The sequence below is a fragment of the Taudactylus pleione genome, unplaced genomic scaffold (genome assembly GCF_031769625.1).
Source record: "Taudactylus pleione unplaced genomic scaffold, aTauple2 ptg000760l, whole genome shotgun sequence".
Taxonomy (NCBI): Eukaryota; Metazoa; Chordata; class Amphibia; order Anura; family Myobatrachidae; genus Taudactylus; species Taudactylus pleione.
This window is the reverse complement of record NW_028285162.1, coordinates 4,129,777-4,153,430: the sequence shown is the minus strand read 5'-3', so window position 1 is coordinate 4,153,430 and position 23,654 is coordinate 4,129,777. Positions and strand designations below refer to the sequence as shown.

Below are 23,654 nucleotides of genomic sequence, written 5' to 3'. Positions count from 1 at the left end.
GGTTTTCACAAAGTTTGCGGCTTCAGTGTTTTTTTGGCCAACAGTAAAGCATCCTAAGACCATTCATGTGTGGGGTTGCTTCTCAGCCAAGGGATTGGGCTCACTCACAATTTTGCCTAAGAACATAGCAGTGAATAAAGATTGTTACCAAAACATCCTCCTAGAGCAACTTCTCCCAACCATCCAAGAACAGTTTGTTGATGAACAGGGCCTTTTCCAGCATGATGGAGCACCTTGCCATAAGGCACAAAGTGAGTGTCACGGCTGCCGACACTTGAGACTCCTGGGAGGAGGCAGGCCTACTAGGCACAATAAACTGGGGTAGCTTTAGGAATGACCTTTTCATGAAATCCCGATAGCACGGAATAAAAGTAAATATAATTTATTCACAAGAGATATATAATAGCAACATCTCACATAAAGTCACACTGAGGTTCACATAAGCAATAATGAGTATAAGAGGAAAAACCCCCATATAGTCTTTAACACAGAAAAGTTAATATGGTAGGGAACCCCGAGTCCAGTATGAGGCTAACACCTCAGGATGGTATGGAGGAGCTTCACCTGGGTGGAACCCTGTGGTGATGGAGATCCGGAGCAGAGTGAGCCCTGTGATGCAGTGAAAGACGGAGCAGGGTTGAGCCCTGTGATGCAGTGAGGTCGGAGCAGGGTTGAGCCCTGTGATGCAGTGATGTCGGAGCAGGGTTGAGCCCTGTGATGCAGTGAGGTCGGAGCAGGGTTGAGCCCTGTGATGCAGTGAGGTCGGAGCAGGGTTGAGCCCTGTGATGCAGTGAGGTCGGAGCAGGGTTGAGCCCTGCGGTGTAACTAGAATCTGGAGCGGGGTTGAGCCCCGCGATGCAATGAAGGTTGAAGCAGGGTTGAGCCCTGTGAAGCGGTGTGGTTCCGGAACAGAGTTGAGCCCTGCGGTGTGACTAGAATCCGGAACAGGGTTGAGCCCCGCGATGCGGTAATGATATCTGTAACGGTGCAGTTGACAACTGTAACGAAGATGGGTTCGATGTCCACAGGAGTGAGAGGCAACAGGCAAAGTAAATAGTGCAGCAAAAGATGAAACCACAGCAGTGGAGCAAAAAGCATTACTTAGGCAATGACTATGCTGAGCTCTGTAGTGCGGCTGGTAACTGGCATCAGAAGTTTAGCTGGAACATGAGCGGAGATATCACAGCAACCCACAGGCACAGCAGGGATCTGCCAGGAGTCCAAGAAAGACCTGAAAGTAACGTTGCACAGACAGTTAGTAACAGGCTTTATACTAGATGTCTGTGATCTATAGTAAGTTCAGAACATGTTACCCAAATGGAATCAGGTTTGAAATAATGAGCAATATAGGAATCCCACAACCTGACAACACCTTGGAAACAGATGATCACTTTAATTCTATTCCCTGTGTGTGAAGAACGCCAGCAAGCAGGATAGCTCCTCCAACGACCACAAAGGAACTTTGGAAGACGTAATCTCTTTATGTACTGAAATAGTCACTGTCCTGACAGTGAGGTTCATCACAAAAAGATTTGCTGATGTTAATGTGTAATAACTTGAATGGGCATCATAGTTTGTTGGCTTTACTGTGAGCCAAACCTTATTGCCCAACATCAGTGCCAACCTCAATGTTCTTGTGGCTTAATTGATTTCCATGCCCATAGCCATGTTCTAAAATATATTGGAACACTCACAGAAGAGTGTAGGCTGTGATAGCAGCACTGGGAAGACAAACTCCATATTAATGCTTTTGGCTTTGGAATGAGAATAAACCAGCACAAATGGGTGCCCACATACTTTTGTCCATTAAGGGCAAATTCAGTTAGCTGCAGTGTGTGGTCTGCTTCTGCTGGTAAACTGCCCAGAGCTATTTAATTAAAGGCCAGCAATCAACCTGAGAAGAGACCAGAGAAAGGACTGTATGTAGTCTTGAAAGAAAAAAAAATATATATATATAACACTCAAACACTAGTATAACGGAAGCAAGTCACCTCAGTCTCAGCCCCCATGCAACGACCCCGCCCTGGCCGCCAACCGCCTGCTGTAACTCTGCTCTGTAGCAGTTGTACCCTGCTCCCTCTCCCCCCCCCCCCCCCTTCCATCACGGGTCCAATTGCTCCTGCAACAGTCCAACATCTGACATCCTGATCCCCATGAAGACACACACTCAGCTAAAAATAGCTGAGTATGTACAGGGGTGCACACCACGGCTTGACTGGCTATCTGGCAATTATAGCAAATGCAAGAAGGATCGATGGCCTAATGTATCGGTCCAGCATGCTTATGCTTATATAACGTCACTGTGACATGTCGTCAAGTCCCTTTTCTGTGCGCACGCTCATCTACAGCAGGCATGTGTAAAGAATTCCAGGGCCAAACTTTAGCCCTAGTCAGTCTCTGGTGCACACTGATCCGATAATTAACTTTAGTCTGAAAACATTGCAGAAAACCTATTGAATTAACTGAGGCAAAACGCACCTACACACCATCTAAATTTACAAACTTAACTTAATGGGTTGAAATATGTAACCTATAGATGCCTAGAGTAAACATTTAATTTGGGATATATCAGATTCAGTATTTCCTCATTTTTCTTTGCTTGAATTAATCTGCGTTCAGTTAATTGATTGACACTAAACATTTACTTCAGTGCACTGACTGAGCCCATGTTAATTCAGTCCTAAAACAAATCGTAAATACAGGATAAGGCAAATTATTAAATGGGTCAATCAAGTGAATATATTTGTTTTACAATTATGATTTCTGGATGATTTCAATTGATATTTGCATTCTGTAAAATAATTTGAAAACAGAGACCTATATGTGTTAATTCTCTAAATACAACTGTGTGACAGAAACTACCAATAAACATTTTTCTATAGGTAATAACCTGTGGTACTTTTAGACTGAAGGTTGAATAAGGTAGACAATACACTGTATAGCTTGTATAGCAAGTCAAACCTTGCCTCATTGCACTGCTATTATCCCTCACCTGTTTGACAAAAGTGATTTTTTTTTTTTTAAGTTTACAGGGAAGCAAGTAGCAGAGTTCAGGTCTTGACCTGTGTGTTAACAAAGCTGGGCGCGGCCAGAATTAACAGTGTTTTGTAGCTGACCTATGTCCACGAGCGGCAGGTGTTGCCGAAAGGGCGGGACAGAATAGAGGAAGGCTGTAGAAAGTAAGCAACGGCACGCGCACCTGCCTGTCATCTGCTGCTGACTGGCTGCACCTGTCAGCAGCTTCATTGTTAATCATAGATTGGAATGCAAGTCTCACATCTGCCTAAGCTTTCACTGGGAAAGGCAGATGGCCCTGCAAGAGAGGTGGGGAAGGGAAACATTCTTCCTTTTCCCTCCATTTTAGTTTTTCCCCCCTAAAACAGCAATTTGCACTTTGCCAATAAGAATGGTGCTGAATACTGTATGTATATATGTATATTTTTTTTCATGTTGGAATCCTGTGACTATAGTAAAATAAGCAAACTGCACATCACCTGTAAAGCAAAGCTACCTGCCAGCATACAGTGGGGGTGATTAAGAGGTGGACGTAGTGAAACCATCAGATGCAAATGTCCGATGGCTTCCCTCTGCGCATTTGTCTAGGCCGCAATGATTAACGCACAATACGTTGATCGAAATTGCATGGAGATCAGTACAATCTCTCTGCCCATTTTTGGTTGATGACAGGAGGGTTTGGTCACAGTGGCGGGCGTTGGTGTCAGTGACCGCGTCTAAAAATGCATTTGCATTGACACAAGCGGCCATGGTCAGTCGGACATTGTGCGGCTGCCATAGGCAGTTGCAATGTCCGGTGTACCAGCTGATGGTGTGTCTATGTACGCACATTGGCGGAATTGCGCCGCAGCCGCTGAGTACCTTGATAGAACGACCATGGGTAACAGCATTACCAAAAGACGCAGTCACTACTGCAACTGTGTCCACCTCTGAATCACCCCGAGTATGGTGTGCTTTAATAAATAAGATTGTAGACATACAGATGTGTCCAATACACCATTCATCGCGAGTGATCCATGCTGAGTGGCGTAACATACCGACTTTATCTTTAATGTGCGTCTTATTTGCACCGCAGATGCAGCAAAACACCAGTCAATCAGCACCAGAGACGCCGGGCTGTGACTTTAACCACACAGGAATTAGCAACTATGTACAAAGTCGCAAATGAAGCACAACGGAACTTGGCGCGAAAAGCACTTGGTATACAGATTCAAACTCATTCACACAGATGTACAAGTGTCGCATTACAAATTAATCAGTGCAGTCTTTCCAAGTGGTTTTGTCAAAAAACACTTTGCGCACGTAACAGAGTCACACAGACACCTTGTGTGCAGTGAAGGGCTGTTTGGTGCAACTGCGGCTATAGTGTGACCACACATCTGTATCTCACCTTTTCTCATTGTTGCCAATATCTGAATAAAATGTAATTATATTTTGCTCTATGCATATGAAGTTTCAGGATGCGTATATCTTGTGGGTGCTTGAACAGTAGTACAAAATACTGACTGATAATGATCAGGAGCCATTTCTGAATGGCTAAGGGTGTCTTGATCTCTCCCACTAATACTATATATATATTATTAATGTGGCTGCTGCAGTCTATTCACACTATTCAATTGATATTTGCATTTGGGAGCTCATTCAGACCCGTTAGCTATGCTGCGCTCTCACGGAGCCGTAAGGACGGCCAGTATGCAAATGCCGCGATCACACACTAAGACAACAGGACGCTCCTTATGTCGTAACGTGCGATCGCCGGGTGAAGTTAGGCACCCACTAGCCTGGCCAAAAGACGCCCACTTTCAGACGTCATATTCAGGAAATGTATGAGAACATTGGTACCATCAGGCGACATCGAACTAGCACGCAGTACTTAAGGTAGACCCAAGCCTACCGCAAGCACTGAGAGTGCTGCTGTCTTTATTTCACTCATATGACGTGTACGTTGACGCTGTTTCTTAATTATGCACGCCCTTATAATGGTGTAAAAACGCACTGACACGCCTGCAGTTACACATCCACACGCCCGTTTCCTTTGTCCTTCCCCTGTCACCACCCACAAACGGCCCGTTCTGTCACTCAAACTAGCGGGCTGGCTGTATGCTGAGAGTGACCGTCTCCCGATCGCTGTAACTGGTTCACGATCGCGCACTGCATCTTTTATGCATGCGCAGTTTGCAACAATCGGCCGGCTATGAGCGAACGCAGCCCAGCGAGTGGGTCTGAATCGCCCCCCTGGTGCGACGCAGGAAGAACGATTCCCATTTGAATTATAAATAGAAAGACAGTGGATATTTGGATGTATTTTAACGTAATTAGTACTTTTATTTTGTGTTTGCATCCATATTTAATTGTATTTTACATGGTGCTACTTTAGTATTAATTAATAACAATGTCCATACACAGACTGCCTTACGTCAATGACAATTAAGCCAGGTGCATAAGCTATTTGTTTAGCCCAGTGTAAATCAGGTACATACATATACACACACACACACACTTATAATATATATATATATATATATATATATATATATATATAAAAATCAGGGTTTTTTAATGTAAAATGCATTACACAATACATCAGCCACTATTAGCGTATTATCTGGTGCTTGCACATTTATGTACTGTTCTCTCACTCTCTTACTTATATAACAGTAACCATTAGCTGTTTTATAAGTCCTGGAACACATACCATAATGCTTTCTTACGAGGAAAAATAAAAATATATTGTTTCTAGTAGGTGCAAACAGTGAAGTTTATGTTGCTATGGTAGAGCTAATGGCATTTTCGCATATAGAACCGCCTGGTTATCACACTCCAGTAGAACGCATTGTTTGGTATATTCTCTTAGGATATATTTTTATCCACATCCAATGTCCGATAACTATGGCATGTGAAATATAGTTGTGTATTATGTTACTTTGCCCTAGCAAGTAAGGGGTTAAATCAGGGTAAGGCAATACCCCAAGCACTGGAGAGTGGTGTCTCACAGGAAGTTATGTGGCTTGGCATTGCTCCCTGAGGAAGCCAGGAAGGGCTAGGTGCCTTTGTAATAAGTTAGAGCAGGGTGACTCCCTTACTCAGGAAGGGAGGTTAAAGGTTGACATCATACATAGTGTACTAGTAAGGCCTATCATGCTGAATGTTGTGCCAGAACAACTTGGGTCACATATCCTTGGCAATTATGTCACCTTAGCAAGCCAACCTGTTACTTATTCAGCTTGCATTTATATTGCTATTTCAGTGCTTTGTTGATTTCGCTGTTCTCACTGATTATGTTATCAGAATCACATCTTGCTAATATTATAGTAGACATCTCTCTCATGAAAATATAGATATCACAAAGCTAAAAGGTAAAATAAGACAGCTTACATAACTACATGTCTGAGGTATCTTGCATATCAAATAATGCAGAAAAAATAAATGATATGTGCGGAGCAGGGCAGACAAGGAGCCCACAAAAAACATATTAGAGGCAGTCATCATAATTGCATCCCTTATGAAATGTATGGACAGCATTCCTGCTAGTATATAAGTGTTGCACGTGATCAGTTGTATCATTAACCAAACAGACTCCCCCTTCTGAAAACAGGGATTTTGTGGTGCAAACCAAGCTCTAGTGATTTCTAACCATTACCATGGAGGAGAGACATAACCTATACTTCTAGATAACCATATTTCCACACAGGAGAATTTAAAGAAACATACTTTTGGTCCAGAGGTGGAACCATAGGAGCCATAGCCCTAATAGGGGCTCAAACAAGCCCATCACAAGTGCACTCTCTGAGCGCACTCTCAAGCGAACCACATCTCAGACAAGTGCACTGCTATGGAGACCTATTGTCAAATGACACAGAAATTCTTGGCTTTTACCATGAAAACTGGTTACTGGTGTTCTATCAAGTAATAAGATTAGAGGGCATGGGTGTAACTACCATAGGTGCAAGGGACATAGCTGCTATGGGGCCCAGAGTTTAGGGGGCCCACCTTCCTTGTCACAGTTGCATGTGTTATATACATTTTTCACCATTGAGTGGTACACAGGGGCCCTTACAAACTTTTGCAATGGGGCCTTCAAATACCTGGTTACGCCCCTTAGTGGGAGCTTTTTATACTGCAGCTATATCAGCTACAGCACTCTTCAGATTCTTTTCCTCTGTTATTTCGGTGACCATCTCATGTTAGGAGCATCAGACTGGCAGCTGAGGAAAGCACTGCTGAGTGTAGTCCCTGCCATCATTTCAGGTACAAGATACACTATTTCACGTAAGTGCAAACACTAAGGATGTACCTTTTAATTTATTTAGTGTTCAAAATTATACAACATTGGGCCTGATTCAGCATGGATCGCAATTTCAACCACGGACGCAAATCAGTTGATGGTGCTACTGTGCATGCTCTGCGATCACGCACGCAGAAAGTAAACCATTGCAGAGTGAGTAATGGGACGTCAGCATTTGGGGGTGGTGACGTGAGAGTTGTCAAAAAAATGCAGGCGTGCCAGTCCGTTTGAACGCCATTACATGGGCATACAAATCAGCCACTGCGACGGCATACACAGCTTGAGTACTCACTGTGTACAGGTCAGGGCTGCTGTATTTGTGCATGAGAGGCCGATGGTACGGATGTATACGCAGGTCTGCGAGGACTTACGGATGTGAGATAGTGGTAGTGGGTGTCTCTATGCTGGCTTTGCTATTGCAAACATTAGCATATTTTTCGACTTCATATATATATACATACACATATACACACACACATACACACACACACTATATGGACAAAAGTATTTGGCCACACCTGTTAATTATTGAATTGAGGTGTTTCCATCAGACCCGTTGCAGTCTTCATTTGCAAACATTTGTGATACAATATGGGTAGTGACTTCAAGCTTGGTACTGTGATATGATGCCACCTTTGCAATAAGATGGTTCGTGAAATGTCATCCCTGCTGGATATACCACGGTCAACTGTAAGTGATATTATTAGAAAGTGGAAGCGTTTAGGAACAACAGCAACTCAGCCACGAAGCGGAAGACTACGTAAAATCACAGAGTGGGGTCAACGACTGCTAAGGCGCATGGTGCATAAAAGTCACCAATGCTTTGCTGATTGCATAGCTGAAGAGTTCCAAACTTCCATTGGCATTAATGTTAGCACAAAAGCTGTGCGGCGAGAGTTTAATGGACTAGAGGCCTGATTCAGAGCGCTCGCTCTGAATCAGGGCGGCCGCATATTTTTTTCCGTTCGGCCTCCTGGCCGCTCGCTAAGCTGTGGGTGACCACCCACAGCTTTAGCGAGCGGCCAGATGATGGTCGCGACCATCGCTACCATCGGGCTTGCAATGAGACCCTTGTGGTAGGGTCTCGTCCATCGCAAGCCCCAGTGAGCTTCCGGCTCTAACAGAGGTCTCGTGAGGTCAGTGGGGCTGTCCCCAAATGGCAGGCATTCCTATGGGAATGCCTCCGTTTGGCCAGCCACCAGACCCCCCCCCGACATGCCTACCAAACGGGGCAAGCTGTCGATCAACATTGACAGCTGCCCCTTTTGGATGAGAGTGCCAGAGCAAGTGATTTCTCGCTCACTCCGGGGCATGCGCATTGCCCGGACTTCGACCCGTTTGCGAGCGGGTCTGAATCAGGCCCTAGGTTTCCATGACCAAGCAACTGCAGGCAAGCCTCACATCACCAAGTCCAATGCCAAGTGTCGGATGGAGTGGTGTAAAGCACACCTACACTGGACTGTGGAGCAGTGGAAACGTGTTCTGTGGAGTGATGAATCACACTTCTCTGTTTGGCAGTCAGAAGGGCAAATCTGGGTTTGGCGGATGCCAGGAGAACGTTACCTGCTTGACTGAAGTTTGGTGGAGGAGGAATAATGGTATGGGGCTGTTTTTTAGGGTTTGGTCTAGGCCCCTTATATCCAGTGAAGAGCAATCTTAGTGCTTCAGCATACCAAGACATTTTGGACAATGCTATGCTTCCAACTTTGTGGCAACAGTTTGGGGACGGCCCTTTTCTATTCCAACATGACTGTGCCCCAGTGCACAAAGAAAGAACTATGAATACATGGTTTGATGAGTTTGGTGTTGAAGAACATGACTGGCCCGCTCAGAGCCCTGACCTTAACCCCATCAAGCACCTTTGGGATGAACTGGAAGGGAGATTGTGAGCCAGGCCGTCTCGTCCAACATCAGTGCCTGACCTCATAAATGCTCTACAGAATGAATGGCCACAAATTCCCACAGACACACTCCAAAATCTTTTGGAAAGCCTTCGAAGATGAGTGGAAGCTGTTATAGCTGCAAAAGGGGGACCAACGCCATATTAAATTATATGTATTTAAATACAATGTCATTACAGTCCCTGTTGGTGTAATGGTCGGGAGTCCGAATACTTTTGTCAATATAGTGTGTGTTTGTATATATATATTTGTATATAATTTATATATATTATTTGATTTTTATTTTTTTCATAAAAAGTTTGTTTGGTCTTTAAAAAGTATCAGTTTTAAATCTGAAGGCTATTTCATTTGGCCATTTTAATGATATTTTGAGACAAAATCTGTGTTGTTATACACTTTACTTTTTGTCCGATATTGTACCATCTAATTGGATGATGATGAAGCTGCACATAAAACCTGATCTTTCGATGTGACCGGTTTTCTTCCTAGAAAACATGTTCGAAGCTGCATACATTAAGATGTCACATAAATGGGTTGGGAATTGAAAGAATGGCCCGCCGATTGTATTGGTGTGTACCCAGCTTTAGTTGAGATCTCAACACATAGGTATGACAACAGATTTTGCAGGCACAAAAATAATGCTTAAAATTTTCATTTTTATTTATTCTGTGTGTGTACAGATGTGTCCACATACATCTATCCTCTGTGAGCTACAAGTCACGCTACACATAACGCAGGAGCTTTGTGTGACTCGGTAGCGCTGAGCATCTTTTTCTGCAACTTTTTACCTTCAAATGTATGTTATTCGCTCAAGCAGCTTCTGCTGATTAAACTTATATGTGGCATGCCTATGTTCTGTGTTCAATTGTGGGTATATGTGCATGCGAAACGCTACTTTACAGTGTCAGTGGCTGTGACACTAACGTAGCGTTTCACATGCAATGCACCCGCAGTCGCACACAGAATGTATAAGTGTATGATGACACATCTGTATTTCCTTTTATACTACTATAAACTATTTGGTGCAAAGCACTTACACCGTCAACTGTTGCATGTGAAATCTCTTCCTAAGGGGATCTTGCTTAGTTTTGCTATAGCTTCTGCACAGAAAAGTCTTGATGTGATTTGTAACCTGTGTATAGATCCATTGACTTTGCTAATAAAGATTCCTTTGAGACTTGCTGCTTTTCCAAAAGTGTTGACTATCAAGAAAGATACATTAATATTATTATTATTACATATAAGAAAATCCACATGCTGTATTATCAGTGAATTTCATGGTTTTCACATTTCATTCATTGCATTGTCTAAGCTACAGTATGTGTTTAGTTTACTGTTAAACAGCGAAGTGGTGCTCGCTCCACAGTAGAATTTTGTAAAGGGTGGGTTTTTAAAACGTTTACTGATACCTAATTCTGCCGCCAAAACATATGTATGAGACTTTCCCTTGCTGAAGACATGTTAGTGAAGTTAAAAATGTTCTTGTTCACTTTCATACGCTTTCCGCATACTTTCAGTTTAGTGTTGGGACATTACAATGTGAGTCAAACCGGTCTTGACAGTTGAACACAAGAATGTTTGGTTACAGAGTTTGGCGCTAAAACAATCTGCATCTTTTATATTCTACATATATCATATCTAGTTTTGAAACCCTCCAATCTGTACATTTTGGTTTCAAATTCCCCAAACAAAGCCGTTCCTTTCTTTCTAATTAAACAGCAACGTCTTATTCAAAATGGAAGTAAATTTATGTATAACCTAATTTTATAAATAACTTGCTATTAATCTTGTTTTTATTTGGTGCATGACACATGGTGCATTATTGTGTAACATTGGGAGGAAGGTAATCAACATGGGAAGACCGGCAACTGTGTAACATGGTATGGGATTATCGGTGTAACATGGGAACTTTATAACATGGGAATTGTGTAACATTGGGGAGATCGCCGGAGGGAGCTCCCGGAGTTATTCAATTCAGCGTGCTGTTTAGTCCAGTCTAATGATTTCTCCTTGCACCCTCCTGAGAGTGCGAGGAGAAAACTGACTAAAGTGCTGGCCGCGAGGCTGTTTTCCAGCTTAACACGTTAAGACGTGTGAACCGGCATTCTCCAACTGAACTGCTTCCTGTTGGAGTAAACATCGTGGTGAATTGAATCGCCCCCATTGGAAGGGGTACTTGTGCAACATGAGATGGGGGCAACTGTAACATCGGAAACAGAGTAACTAACATTGGAAGGGGGAGGGTAATTGTCTAACATGGGAAGGGGGATAACTGTGTAACATGGGAAGAGGACATCTGTGTAGCATTGAAAGGTGGTATCTGTATCCAGCACCCCACTTACTGCAGAGATCTGTCCTGCAACTATTCACATTGTGGTTTTAGAAACATGAGCAGATACACTAATGGTCTGAGTTACTGCAAAACATTGTACTTTACTTACCCCTTCATCAACTTGTCCTTTTCTACAGCCTAGTACTCTCTTTCAGTCTCTGGTATCATGTAACTTGACTTCCACAACTGAACATGTACTATGGCCCTGATTCAGAGCCGGACGCTCTGACAGAGCGCTCGCTCTGAATCAGGGCGGTTTTTTTTTTATAGAGCCGCTCGCATTATTGTGGGTTCCCACCCACAGCTAATGCGAGCAGCCAGGATGATGGTCAAAACCATCGAGACCATCTGGCTTGCTACGAGACCCTTATGGTAGGGTCTCGTGGCCGCAAGCCCCAGAGAGCTTTCGGCTCAAACAGAGCCGAAAGCTCTTCCACTGATATCACTTGTGATGTCAGTGGGGCCGCCCCAGACGGTAGGTGTTCTCATGGGAATGCCTCCGTCTGGGCAGCCACCCCCCCTACCCACCCACCAAAGTGGGTGTGCTGTCTCTCAACATCAACAGCACGCCCCCTTTGGTGCGAGACCCGGAGCGACGGACTGCCCTTCGCTATCCGGGTCTCGTGCATGCGCACAACGGAGCCGGCTCAGTCATGCGCTCTGGGCCACCATCGACCCGGTTGCAAGCGCTCAGCGCTTGCGACCGGGTCTGAATCAGGCCCTATGCGTGAAGACAGGCAGATGGTCTCCAAATAAGCTGTGCAACAGTTTATTCTCATCTTTCAGACTCTGACATTCAGCTACTGAGTTGATATTAATGAAGAATAAATATATGACTGGAAAGGCGCTGTCAAAAGCAGTTCGTTCGAAGGGGGTGTGTCAAAACCCCAAATATAAATACACAGAAAAAGAGAAAATGATCGAACAGCGCTAATAGTAATAAAGTATTATTGATACCAATCTAAATATTGGTAACTCCAAATCTAATGAGAAGACACTTTGATGTTATACATACTTAAATAAAACAAATTATATAATATAAGTAACTCCCTTAATTAGAATCCAATATGGCTTGGTTCATAATATAAACATTTAATAATAATAATAAAATGGTGCATAAAAGTAATGATAACAATCACAAAGTATTGAAAAGCAGCAGCACATAATGTGATGATATTCCGGCATAAAATGGATGAGTTAACTGAATTCATGAGAATCTCTTGTCCATGTAATCCATTAGAAATGTGGGAATCTAATGGTATTATCCCAATGTCACAAAAGAAATAGCAACCTGCGTGGAAAGAAACGGAGTCATTAGCTACATCAGCGATCACGTGTCTCCATATGCCGCTCGGCATCTATCTATCTCGGGGACCGCCCAGTTGCCGGCAGTCATGTGATATCAACACACCTAACGTCATGAAATCATATATTAGTTCTAATGAAAAATCCACTAATAAATTACTTTTCTTATCCATTATTCTAAATAAGAGGGAAAGTTTAACCAATTCAATGTCGTATTACTCAATAATGGTAAACTTTCCATTCGTAGAGAAGATCGTAACAGGCTAAATAACATATCCCCCTAGAAATATTAACATACAAAGGTGATTCCTATTATAACGAACCCATATAATAAATAAATAATTAAATAGATTAAATTATTGAACATATAACAATCTAAAGAAACTTAATAATCTAAATAAATATTAATACTGGGTGGGTTAGTTCTACTCCTACATAGACATGAATATAAGGTCTCGAATAAGGAATGATGTGAAATATAGGTGAAAAAAGAGGGATAGAAATCGGTAATGGACACCCTATCTGCCTGTTCAAACTCATTGGTTAAGCAGGAACTAAAAGATGGAATTAAATTCCACTGATTCATTTAAACCACCCGGGTATAGCGAATTCAGTTTAAACATCCAGTAGACCTCTTGTCTACATAATATCCTGAATCTGTCTCCACCCCTAGACGTTGTTTTAATGGACTCAAGTCCAACTATCCTTAAAGTCTGAGGATCTTTATTATGCTTATTTAGGAAATGTAAAGATAAACTGTGTGTTCTCACACCTTTAATGATATTCCGACGATGTTCCATGAACCTCGTTTTAAATTATCTCATGGTGCGACCCACATATTTCAGACCACAACCACAGGTAATGAGATAAACAATATAAGGTGTATCACAGTTCATAAAACTAACCAGTGTGTAAGTATCCTGGTCTGTACCTAAAGGGATAATGATTGTTTTCTTATGTGTATGTGTACAAATCGTACATCTCCTTTTTCCACACCGGTGGAAACCCGGAGGTCTAATTGGTAGCCACTGTTCTCTATGTTCAGGGAACTGAGTCTCTGATATATTCTTTTTATCAGACTTTAAATAACTAGGGCTAGAATACATTTTAGAGATTTGTTCTTCCTGTATATCACAGCCGGTTTAGAGGGTAAGACATTCCTTAGGATGTTATCTTGTTGTAAAATTCTATAGTTTCTGAAGATAATCTCCCTAATTTCCTTATGTTTGTTGGTAAATTTGCATATAACGGTACATTACTTCTGTTAAATGACTTTTCTTTATTACAATACGAATCTTTCTCTTTGGGGTATAGTAGATCTAATATCTCTAGCTTTGAGACCTCCTCTAAGGCTTTTTCAAGATATATGGGGGTTAACCCCCTCTCTCAAAGGAGGTAATCATTTCAGATGCTTGTGTTTGAAAAGTTTCCAAAGTGGAGCAATTTCTCTGTAGGCGCATCAGCTGCCCCTTGGGGATGTTACTTTTCCAAGGCTGGTAGTGAGCACTTTTAAAGTGTAGATATGATTGTGTATCCACTTGTTTGGTGAAATTGGAAGTATGAATAATACCATCACGGACCTCAAGGGTCACATCCGGGAAGTCCATACGTGACGGAGGATATTGATAAGTGAAAGAAAGATTAAAGTGATTAGTATTAAGAGACAAAGCAAAATCAGAAGCAGAAGATAGATCCCCATCCCAAATAAAAAAATAGATAGTCAATGAAACGGCCATAGAAAACCAGGTTCGCAGCTAACCCGCTCCCCCACACATGGTGGTCCTCGAACTCTCCCATGTATAGGTTCGTGTAGCTCGGTGCAAACCTGGTCCTCATGGCCGTCCCCATGACTTGAAGATAAAAAGTGTCTTGAAACAAAAAATAATTCTGAGAAAGAATAAAAGGAAATGGAATCTAAGATAAAGTCCCTATGGTCCGGTAATAGGTCGTCATCTCGGGACAAGCGGGCAGAAATATTGGCAATGCCAAACTGATGTGGAATATGCATATAAAAAGAGCCTTAACATTCATAGTTAGGAAGGCATAAGAAGACTTCCATTGAATAGACTGAATGCGTTGGACAAAATGAGTCGTGTCCCGAAGATGCGACCTAAGAGCCGGAACATAGGGCTGAAGAAAAGTGTCAACGTAAAATGATAAATTTGAGGTAAGTGAGTTAATGCCCGAAATGATGGGGAGTCCCGGAGGTGAATCAAGAGTTTTATGAAATTTGGGGAGGTGGTAATAGATAGGGATCACCGGGTGTGGATTGAAAATAAACTGATGGACTTCCCTAGATATGACCCCATTGGTCAGCGCTACATCCAGAAGGATCTTAATCTCCGAGAGAAAAGCAGTGGTCGGGTTGTAGGAGAGGACCTCATAAAATGAACGGTCGCCCAACTGATTAAGGGCCTCCTTCAAATAAATCGGCCCTATCCTGTACAACCAACCCCCCCCCCCTTGTCTGCCTCTTTGATGACAGTGGAGGTATCCTCAGTAAGTATCTTGAGGGCTCTTCTTTCCTTTCTAGAGAGATTTGATGGCGGTCTAGTGGTCAAAGATCTTGAACATAATGATTTAAAGTCCTCCAAAGTTATTTTATAAAACGACTCTATAGTATTACTTTTTGCAAACAGTGGGTAGAATTCAGATTTTAATCTCAATTTATTATTCAACCCTTGCGTATTAATGTCGTAAATTTGTACATCGGTAGATCGATTGGGGGAGGTAACATTACCTTCCACCCATAGATCCTCCAACATAGAGAGAGGAATAGAGTCAGTAGAGTCCAATACAACTGGAATCGAGTTATCATAATTTTTTCTGAGTTGTTCGCGAAAAACCTTTTGCGGCACAAATCGCGAACAAATTTATTTAGATCAACAAACAATTCAAAAATATTAGGGTTGGCAGTGGGCGAGAATTTCAATCCCTTGCTCAACAGAGTTAATTGACTCTCATCCAGTTGTTTGGATGACAAATTTAATACATTTGGAGGGTTCATAGCATCATTATTATGATTTTGTTCTCTATATTTATATTTTATGTTCTTTTTAGATTTTTCTTTGGAGCGTAGGCCTCCTCTTCTACCTCTAGGCTTGTATCTCTTGATCTTTTGTAAGTCCCTAGTTGGGACGGAGCTCTGTGTCTCCATTCCCAGTGATTTGGGGGGAGGCCCCTCCTTCTGAAAATCCTCTGACTCAAAGCGTGGTCTTGTTGGATGGGTTCTAATGAACTTCCTTTTAGGTCTGGCTCCCTGATCTATTAATTTAGGGGAACTATTTATCTCTGACATAGGTATATTGGTAATATCCCTAATATAATGTGATCCTTTGATATTAGATCTCTCGACAAATCGATATCTATTATCTCTTTTTTGAGTTGGTCCTCTATGCTCTCTAGTCAGATTAAAAGAAGGGTAATGAGATGTATATTGGTTCGGGTCGTCTTTCTTCTTATAGGATCTAACCTTATTCTCCCTATAATCCTCTAGGTCCCTCCTATATTTCTTCTGTTTATTTTCAAAAAGTTGTTTTTCAAACCTTTCTATTCTATCACACACAACCCTGTCTCTATCTATAAATTCAGTTGTTTTGCTCACAGGGTCCAAAGAAATTTTCAGATCTTCTATCTCCTTCTCTAGTACTTGAACTTTAAGTGTTCTATATTTAATAACCATTTTCATCAAGGACACAGAACAGTCGGCAAGGATTTTTTCCCATTCCGACTGAAATTCTGAATCCTTGGGGAAAATAGATGGTTTGAACAATCTCAATCCACGGGGAATCACTCTCTTATCTATAAGTTTTTGGAGATGTAAACAATCCAACCAGTGTTTGGATTCGGCTCTCATGAGATCTTCCAATTGATAAAAAATTTTATGTAAATCAGCATTTTTTGGTTCATTTATAGGATCTACATTAATTTCCCATTGTGTCAAGTATGTCTGTCTTCTATGTTTTCTATCCGAAAAATTAGACATGACTGCAGCCCCCAATCTGTTGACAATATACAAAGTATAGCTGAAGAATAAATATATGACTGGAAAGGCGCTGTCAAAAGCAGCTCGTTCAAAGGGGGTGTGTCAAAACCCCAAATATAAATACACAGAAAACGAGAAAAGGATCGAACAGCGCTAATAGTAATTAAGTATTATTCATACCAATCTAAATATACTGAGTAACTCCAAATCTAATGAGAAGACACTTTGATGTTATACATACTTATATTAGATCATTTGTTTTATTTAAGTAACTCCCTTAATTAGAATCCAATACGGCTTGGTTCATAATATAAACATTTAATAATAAAATGCTGCATAAAAATAATAACAATCACAAAGTATTAAAAAGCAGCAGTACATAAAGTGATGATATTCCGGCATAAAATGGATGAGTTAACTCAATTCATGAGAATCTCTTGTCCATGTCCACATTGAGCTACTGACGAAGTTGTGGGGGGTTTCCACAACGAAACGCGTTTAGCACCCCAGGACCTATTAGCACCTCAGAATATCAGGATCGGATTGGAGACGCATCTGGGAAGTTCCGGACCAGCACCATACATCTTTACCACCTTTTGCCATTAAAGCTGCGGTCCCTGTTGGCTAACTGGACAAGCCACTAACAGGATCATCTCTGCGGGCTGGTAATATATCAAACATTGCTGGATAATTGTCCGGATTGCCCCTACCTTGACTCCGTTTCTTTCCACGCAGGTTGCTATTTCTTTTGTGACATTGTGATAATACTATTTGATTCCCACATTTCTAATGGATTACATGGACAAGAGATTCTCATGAATTGAGTTAACTCATCCATTTTATGCCGGAATATCATCACTTTATGTGCTGCTGCTTTTTAATACTTTGTGATTGTTATTATTTTTATGCACCATTTTATTATTGTTATTAAATGTTTATATTATGAACCAAGCCGTATTGGATTCTAATTAAGGGAGTTACTTATATTATATAATTTGTTTTATTTAAGTATGTATAACATCAAAGTGTCTTCTCATTAGATTTGGAGTTACTCAGTATATTTAGATTGGTATCAATAATACTTTATTACTATTGGCGCTGTTCAATCCTTTTCTCTTTTTCTGAGTTGATATTAATGCTTGATCATCATTTGTCACACTAACTCCATGGCTGGCAAAATACACATACGTAAATTTGTCATGTGGTCCAGCTGAAATAATTGTCCACCCCTTGGGTAAGTCTAATGCTGTACTAACCCTGCCTGCACACGTGATGGCCGCACTACCGTTAATTTTGTCCCACCTATATGAGGCTAAATTTGTCATGGACACTTTAAGTACCCAATCCGCCCCTGTCAACAGAGCAAGTAATATTCAAACAGAGATACACCAAAATGTCAAAGTCATCACTACCCACAATAAATAGAGAATATTATTATAGACATTGGGCCTGAATCAGCAAGGATTGCTAATGCGATCGCGGCTGAAATCGCGGACGCATTTCTGCTGTGAAAGTATGCTAATAATTGCAATCGCAAAGCACTTGCACAGACAACATGCAGATGCCCACTTTCCCTCTCGCACATATGTAATACCTTGCAATCCAGCCAAAACATCAGTAACATTGAAGTACATCGGAGCCACTTGCACATTTGAGGCAGGTCTGACCCTACCACTAAATTGCTAACTTTCCTGCATGTAGTGAGCTCAAGCTGCGTATGGCAGCATAGTAGCTAATTTATGCAGGTCCCTGTAACGGCATTCAAACGCACTGGAACACCTGCATTTCTCAGTCCACTCCCCCAACACCACCCCCAAATGGTACTTCCTGTCAATCACTCTTCGATGGGTCTACGTACTCACTGCGATCTCAGGGCCTGATTCAGACCCGGACGCTATTTGCGGACGGTCGTTCCAAAAAAGGGGCCGGCTATTTAAATTGAGCGCTCGCTCTTTGCGGTTTGTTGACGCCTCTATGTCTGAGCGAGCGAACGAAAAATGCGCTCGCTATTTTGTAAAGACGCCCCTTTGCCGTTAGCATCACACGTCATCTCCAGTATTTATTAGATTAATCGGGTACATCGAAAGGCATCTGAACTGCTCGCAGTGCTTGTGGTAGGTTTGTCTTACTGTTAACACTGCGAGCAGTTCAGGCTAAAAGACAACCAAGTGACGTGGTCGATGACGCTCCTTTACTAATTATGCATTCCCATTAAACGCCCTTTTGGCACGCCTGCGTTCGGATCTCCGCTCCCCCGTTTTCAAGAACCTTCCCCTGTTACCACTCACAAACGGTACATTCTGTCAATCACATTAGCAGCCCCTCGCTGTTTTGCGAGCGCACGATTTCCGACCACAATGACTGGTTTGCGCATGCGCATTACGACCCATACGCATGCGCAGTTGTGCGAACCTCGCTCAGAGCGAACGAGCGGCCGCTTACGAGCGGCTCTGAATCAGGCCCTCAGTCCCGATTGCAGTGAGGCATTCGCGAATGATAGACATTCTGCGTACACTTTAGCAGGTGCGATCCTTGCTGAATCAGGCCTATTGTCCATTAAAAGTTTCTCTTAATCTATTGGTGCATTCACACGGTACAACCTGCACAACCAACAATATTGCTGATAGATTTCTCTTCAACTTTCTGTAGTGCAGGGGAGACGATTTTGGTTGTACAATCGGATATATATGTATGATCGATATTTCAGTGAAGTAATCTCTTAACATGCAAATCGCATTAAAATCGTCAAAGTTGGCCTGCATGTACGGATGACCATAGATATCGTTATCGTCCATGTGGGAACGCGCATCGTTAAGGTGCCTACACACGGTACAATCTGTACCACCAACGACTTGAAAGATATCTTTAAAAGATCTTTTAAAGTTATCTTTCAGTGAGTCATCCTGCCATATCTCTGAATAGGGAAAATTGATGATATCGTCCAAGTTGGCCTGCATGCATGGACGATCATAGATATCTTTATCGACCATGCGGGAACACGCATCATTGGTCGATCATTCACTGCCTAAAAATGAACGCTATATCGTTCAACGATATAGTTTTCGTTCATATAGTTCAGGAAAATCGTCCCGTGTGTATACAGCATTAGTCGTTCGTTGATAGTTTGCTGCATAAAAATGGATGATCTGAACGATTTATCATTGATCGATATCGTTCATTAAAATCAATCGTACCGTGTGTACGCATCATAATAGTGCAACCTTTATTCCAGCAGTTCTTTCCCAAACAGTATTAATGATTAATGCATATGTTGTAATATCAAAATGGAGGGATAGGTGCTAGGAGATAAAAAGCGACAATAGATCAAATGCAAGAAGGTTTTGGATTTATAAAATACTTGCACTTACAAGAGCTTAACCAAGCAAACTTTGGATACTTTGGCAGTCATTTCTTTAGAGAATTAAACTGCATAATCAAGCAGAATCTGATCTTGAGGTTGAGTGACACATATGTATGTAGTGCACAAAACATTATGCCAAACTTATTCTTACACTTGAGAGGTCCTCCCAAATATGTTCTCTGGGGCACTTTTGATTATACATTTTAAGTAGAGCACAGAGATTGTCTTTCACCTAAATTAATCTTTATACACAGCATTTCAATAACAATGAGAACTTCTCCTAATGTTCATTGAAAGCTACCGTAAAACACTCTTGCCTTTCACTCACTCCATATTAGTCATTTATGTACAATCTAGTCAGGGATGGATCTAGACTTTATTTTTATGGCGGGGGGGTGGATAGGGGGTTAGTTTAAAACTTAATCCTGACTCCCCAATCTCATTACTCCTCCCACTTCAGTCCTGCCCTCTCCCATTTTCAGTCCCAACTGGCTTAATCTCTCAGCAGCATTCTATACCATCTACATTGTAACGTTTCATGTACATTATATCATATTATGCTGCTACAGTCACACATATACAGTCAGGTGCATAAATATTGGGACATTGACAGAATTTTTATATTTTGGCCTCTATTCACCACCACAATGGCTTTGAAATGAAACAAACAAGATGTGCTTTAACTGCAGACTTTCAGATTTAATTTTAGGGTAATTACATCCAAATCAGGTGAATGGTGTAGGAATTACAACGGTTTCTATATGTGCCTCCCACTTTCTAAGGGGCCAAAAGTAATGGGACAAACTAAACAATCCTAAATCTAACTTTCACTTTTAATACTTTGTTGCAAATCCTTTGCAGGCAATTACAGCCTGAAGTCTGGAACGCATAGACATCACCAGATGCTGGGTTTCATCCCTGGTGATGCTCTGCCAGGCCTCTACTGCAAATGTCGTCAGTTCCTGCTTGTTCTTGGGGCATTTTCCCTTCAGTTTTGTCTTTATCAAGTGAAATGCATGCTCAATTGGATTCAGGTCAGGGGATTGACTTGGCCATTGCATAACATTCCACTTTTTAGCCTTAAAAACTCTTGGTTGCTTTTGCAGTATGCTTCGGGTCATTGTCCATCTGCACTGTGAAGCGCCGTCCAATGAGTTCTGAAGCATTTGACTGAATATGAGCATATAATATTGCCCGAAACACTTCAGAATTCATTCTGCTGCTTTTGTCAGCAGTCACATCATCAATAAATACAAGGGAATCAGTTCCATTGGCAGCCATACATGCCCACGCCATGACACTACCACCACCATGCTTCACTGATGAGCTGGTATGTTTTGGATCATGAGCAGTTCCTTTCCTTCTCCATACTCTTCTCATCACTCTGGTACAAGTTGATCTTTGTCTCATCTGTCCATAGGATGTTGTTCCAGAACTGTTATGGCTTTTTTAGATGTTTGGCAAAGTCTAATCTGGTCTTCCTGTTTTTGAGGCTCACCAATGGTTTACATCTTGTGGTGCTCCCTCTATATTCACTCTTGTGAAGTCTTCTCTTGATTGTTGACTTAGACACATATACATCTACCTCCTGGAGAGTGTTCTTGATTTGGCCAACTGTTGTGAAGGGGTTTTTCTTCACCAGGGAAATAATTCTTCTGTCATCCACCACAGTTGTTTTCCGTGGTTTTCCGGGTCTTTTGGTGTTGCTGAGCTCTCCGATGCGCTCTCTCTTTTTAAGAATGTTCCAAACAGTTGATTTGGCCACACCTAATGTTTTTGCTATCTCTCTGATGGTTTTGTTTTGATTTTTTAGCCTAATGATGGCTTGCTTCACTGATAGTGACAGCTCATTGGATCTCATATTGAGAGTCGACAGCAACTGAATCCAAATACAAATGTCACACCTAGAATCAACTCCAGACCTTTTACCTGCTTAATTGATAATGAAATAACGAGGGAATAGCCCACATCTGTCCCATGAAATAGCTTTTGAGTTCATAGTCCCATTACTTTTGGCCCCTTAAAAAGTGGGAGACACATGTAGAAACTGTTGTAATACCTACACTGATCACCTGATTTGGATGTAATTACCCTCAAATTAAATCTGAAAGCCTGCAGTTAAAGCACATCTTGTTTGTTTTATTTCAAAGCCATTGTGGTGGTGAATAGAGGCCAAAATATGAAAATTCTGTTAATGTCCCAATATTTACGCACCTGACCAATATATATATATATATATACACACACACACACACACACATATACATACACACATATAGTTATTTATAGTTGTTATAGGTACAGTGCATCCGGAAAGTATTCACAACGCTACTCTTTTTCCACATTTTGTTATGTTACAGCCTTATTCCAAAATGGAATAAATTCATTTTTGTCCTCAAACTTCTACGCACAATACCCCATAATGACAACGTGTAAAAAGTTTGAGTTTTTTGCAAATTATAAAAAAAAAAAACTAAGAAATCACATGTACATTAGTATTTACGGCCTTTGCCATGAAGCTCAAAATTGAGCTCAGGTGCATCCTGTTTCCACTGATCATCCTTGAGATGTTCCTACAGCTTAATTGGAGTCCACCTGTGGTAAAATCAGTTGTTTGGACATGATTTTGAAAGGCACACACCTGTCTATATAAGGTCCCACACTTGACAGTGCATGTCAGAGCACAAACCAAGCATGAAGTCCAAGGAATTGTCTGTAGACCTCCGAGACATGATTGTTTAGAGGCACATATCTGGGGAAGGATACAGAAATATATCTGCTGCTGTGAAGGTCCCTATGAGCACAGTGGCCTCCATCATCCGTAAATGGAAGAAGTTCGGAAACCACCAGGACTCTTTCTAGAGTTGGCCAGCCGTCTAAACTGAGCGATCGTGGGAGAAGGGTCCTAGTCAGGGATGTGACCAAGAACCCGATGGTCACTCTGTCAGAGCTACAGCATTCCTCTGTGGAGAGAGGAGAACCTTCCAGAAGGACAACCATCTCTGCAGCAATCCACCAATCAGGCCTGTATGGTAGAGTGGCCAGACAAAAGCCACTCCTTTGTAAAAAGCACATGGCAGCCCGCCTGGAGTTTGCGAAAATGCACCTGAAGGACTCTCATACCATGAGAAACAAAATTCTCTGGTCTGTTGAAACAAAGATTGAACTCTTTGGCGTTAATGCCAGGCGTTATGTTTGGAGGAAACCAGGCACCGGTCATCACCAGGTCAATACCATCCCTACAGTGAAGCATGGTGGTGGCAGCACCATGCTGTGTGGATGTTTTTCAGTGGCAGGAACTAGGAGACTAGTCAGGATAGAGGGAAAAATGAATGCAGCAATTTACAGAGACATCCTGAATGAAAACCTGCTCCAGAGCGCTCTTGACCTCAGACTGGGGCGACGGTTCATCTTTCAGCAGGACAACCACCCTAAGCACACAGCCAAGATATCAAAGGAGTGGCTTCAGG

The 23,654-nt window shown here is 41.9% G+C and overlaps 1 protein-coding gene across 5 annotated transcripts in view; it reads left to right on the top strand.

Annotated features, from left to right (window-relative positions):
* Window positions 1-23,654, top strand: part of FAM120B (family with sequence similarity 120 member B) — a 273,166-nt gene that overhangs the window by 139,057 nt on the left and 110,455 nt on the right. The window contains exon 7 of one of the 5 annotated variants that reach the window (XM_088457414.1): window positions 4,091-4,315. The exons of the other annotated variants lie outside the window; for them this stretch is intronic. Within the exon in view, the coding sequence (XP_088313540.1) occupies window positions 4,091-4,183 (93 nt within the window). The 3' untranslated portion in view covers window positions 4,184-4,315. Of the gene's footprint in view, window positions 1-4,090; window positions 4,316-23,654 lie in introns of those variants that run through there. 5 annotated transcript variants of the gene reach the window in all.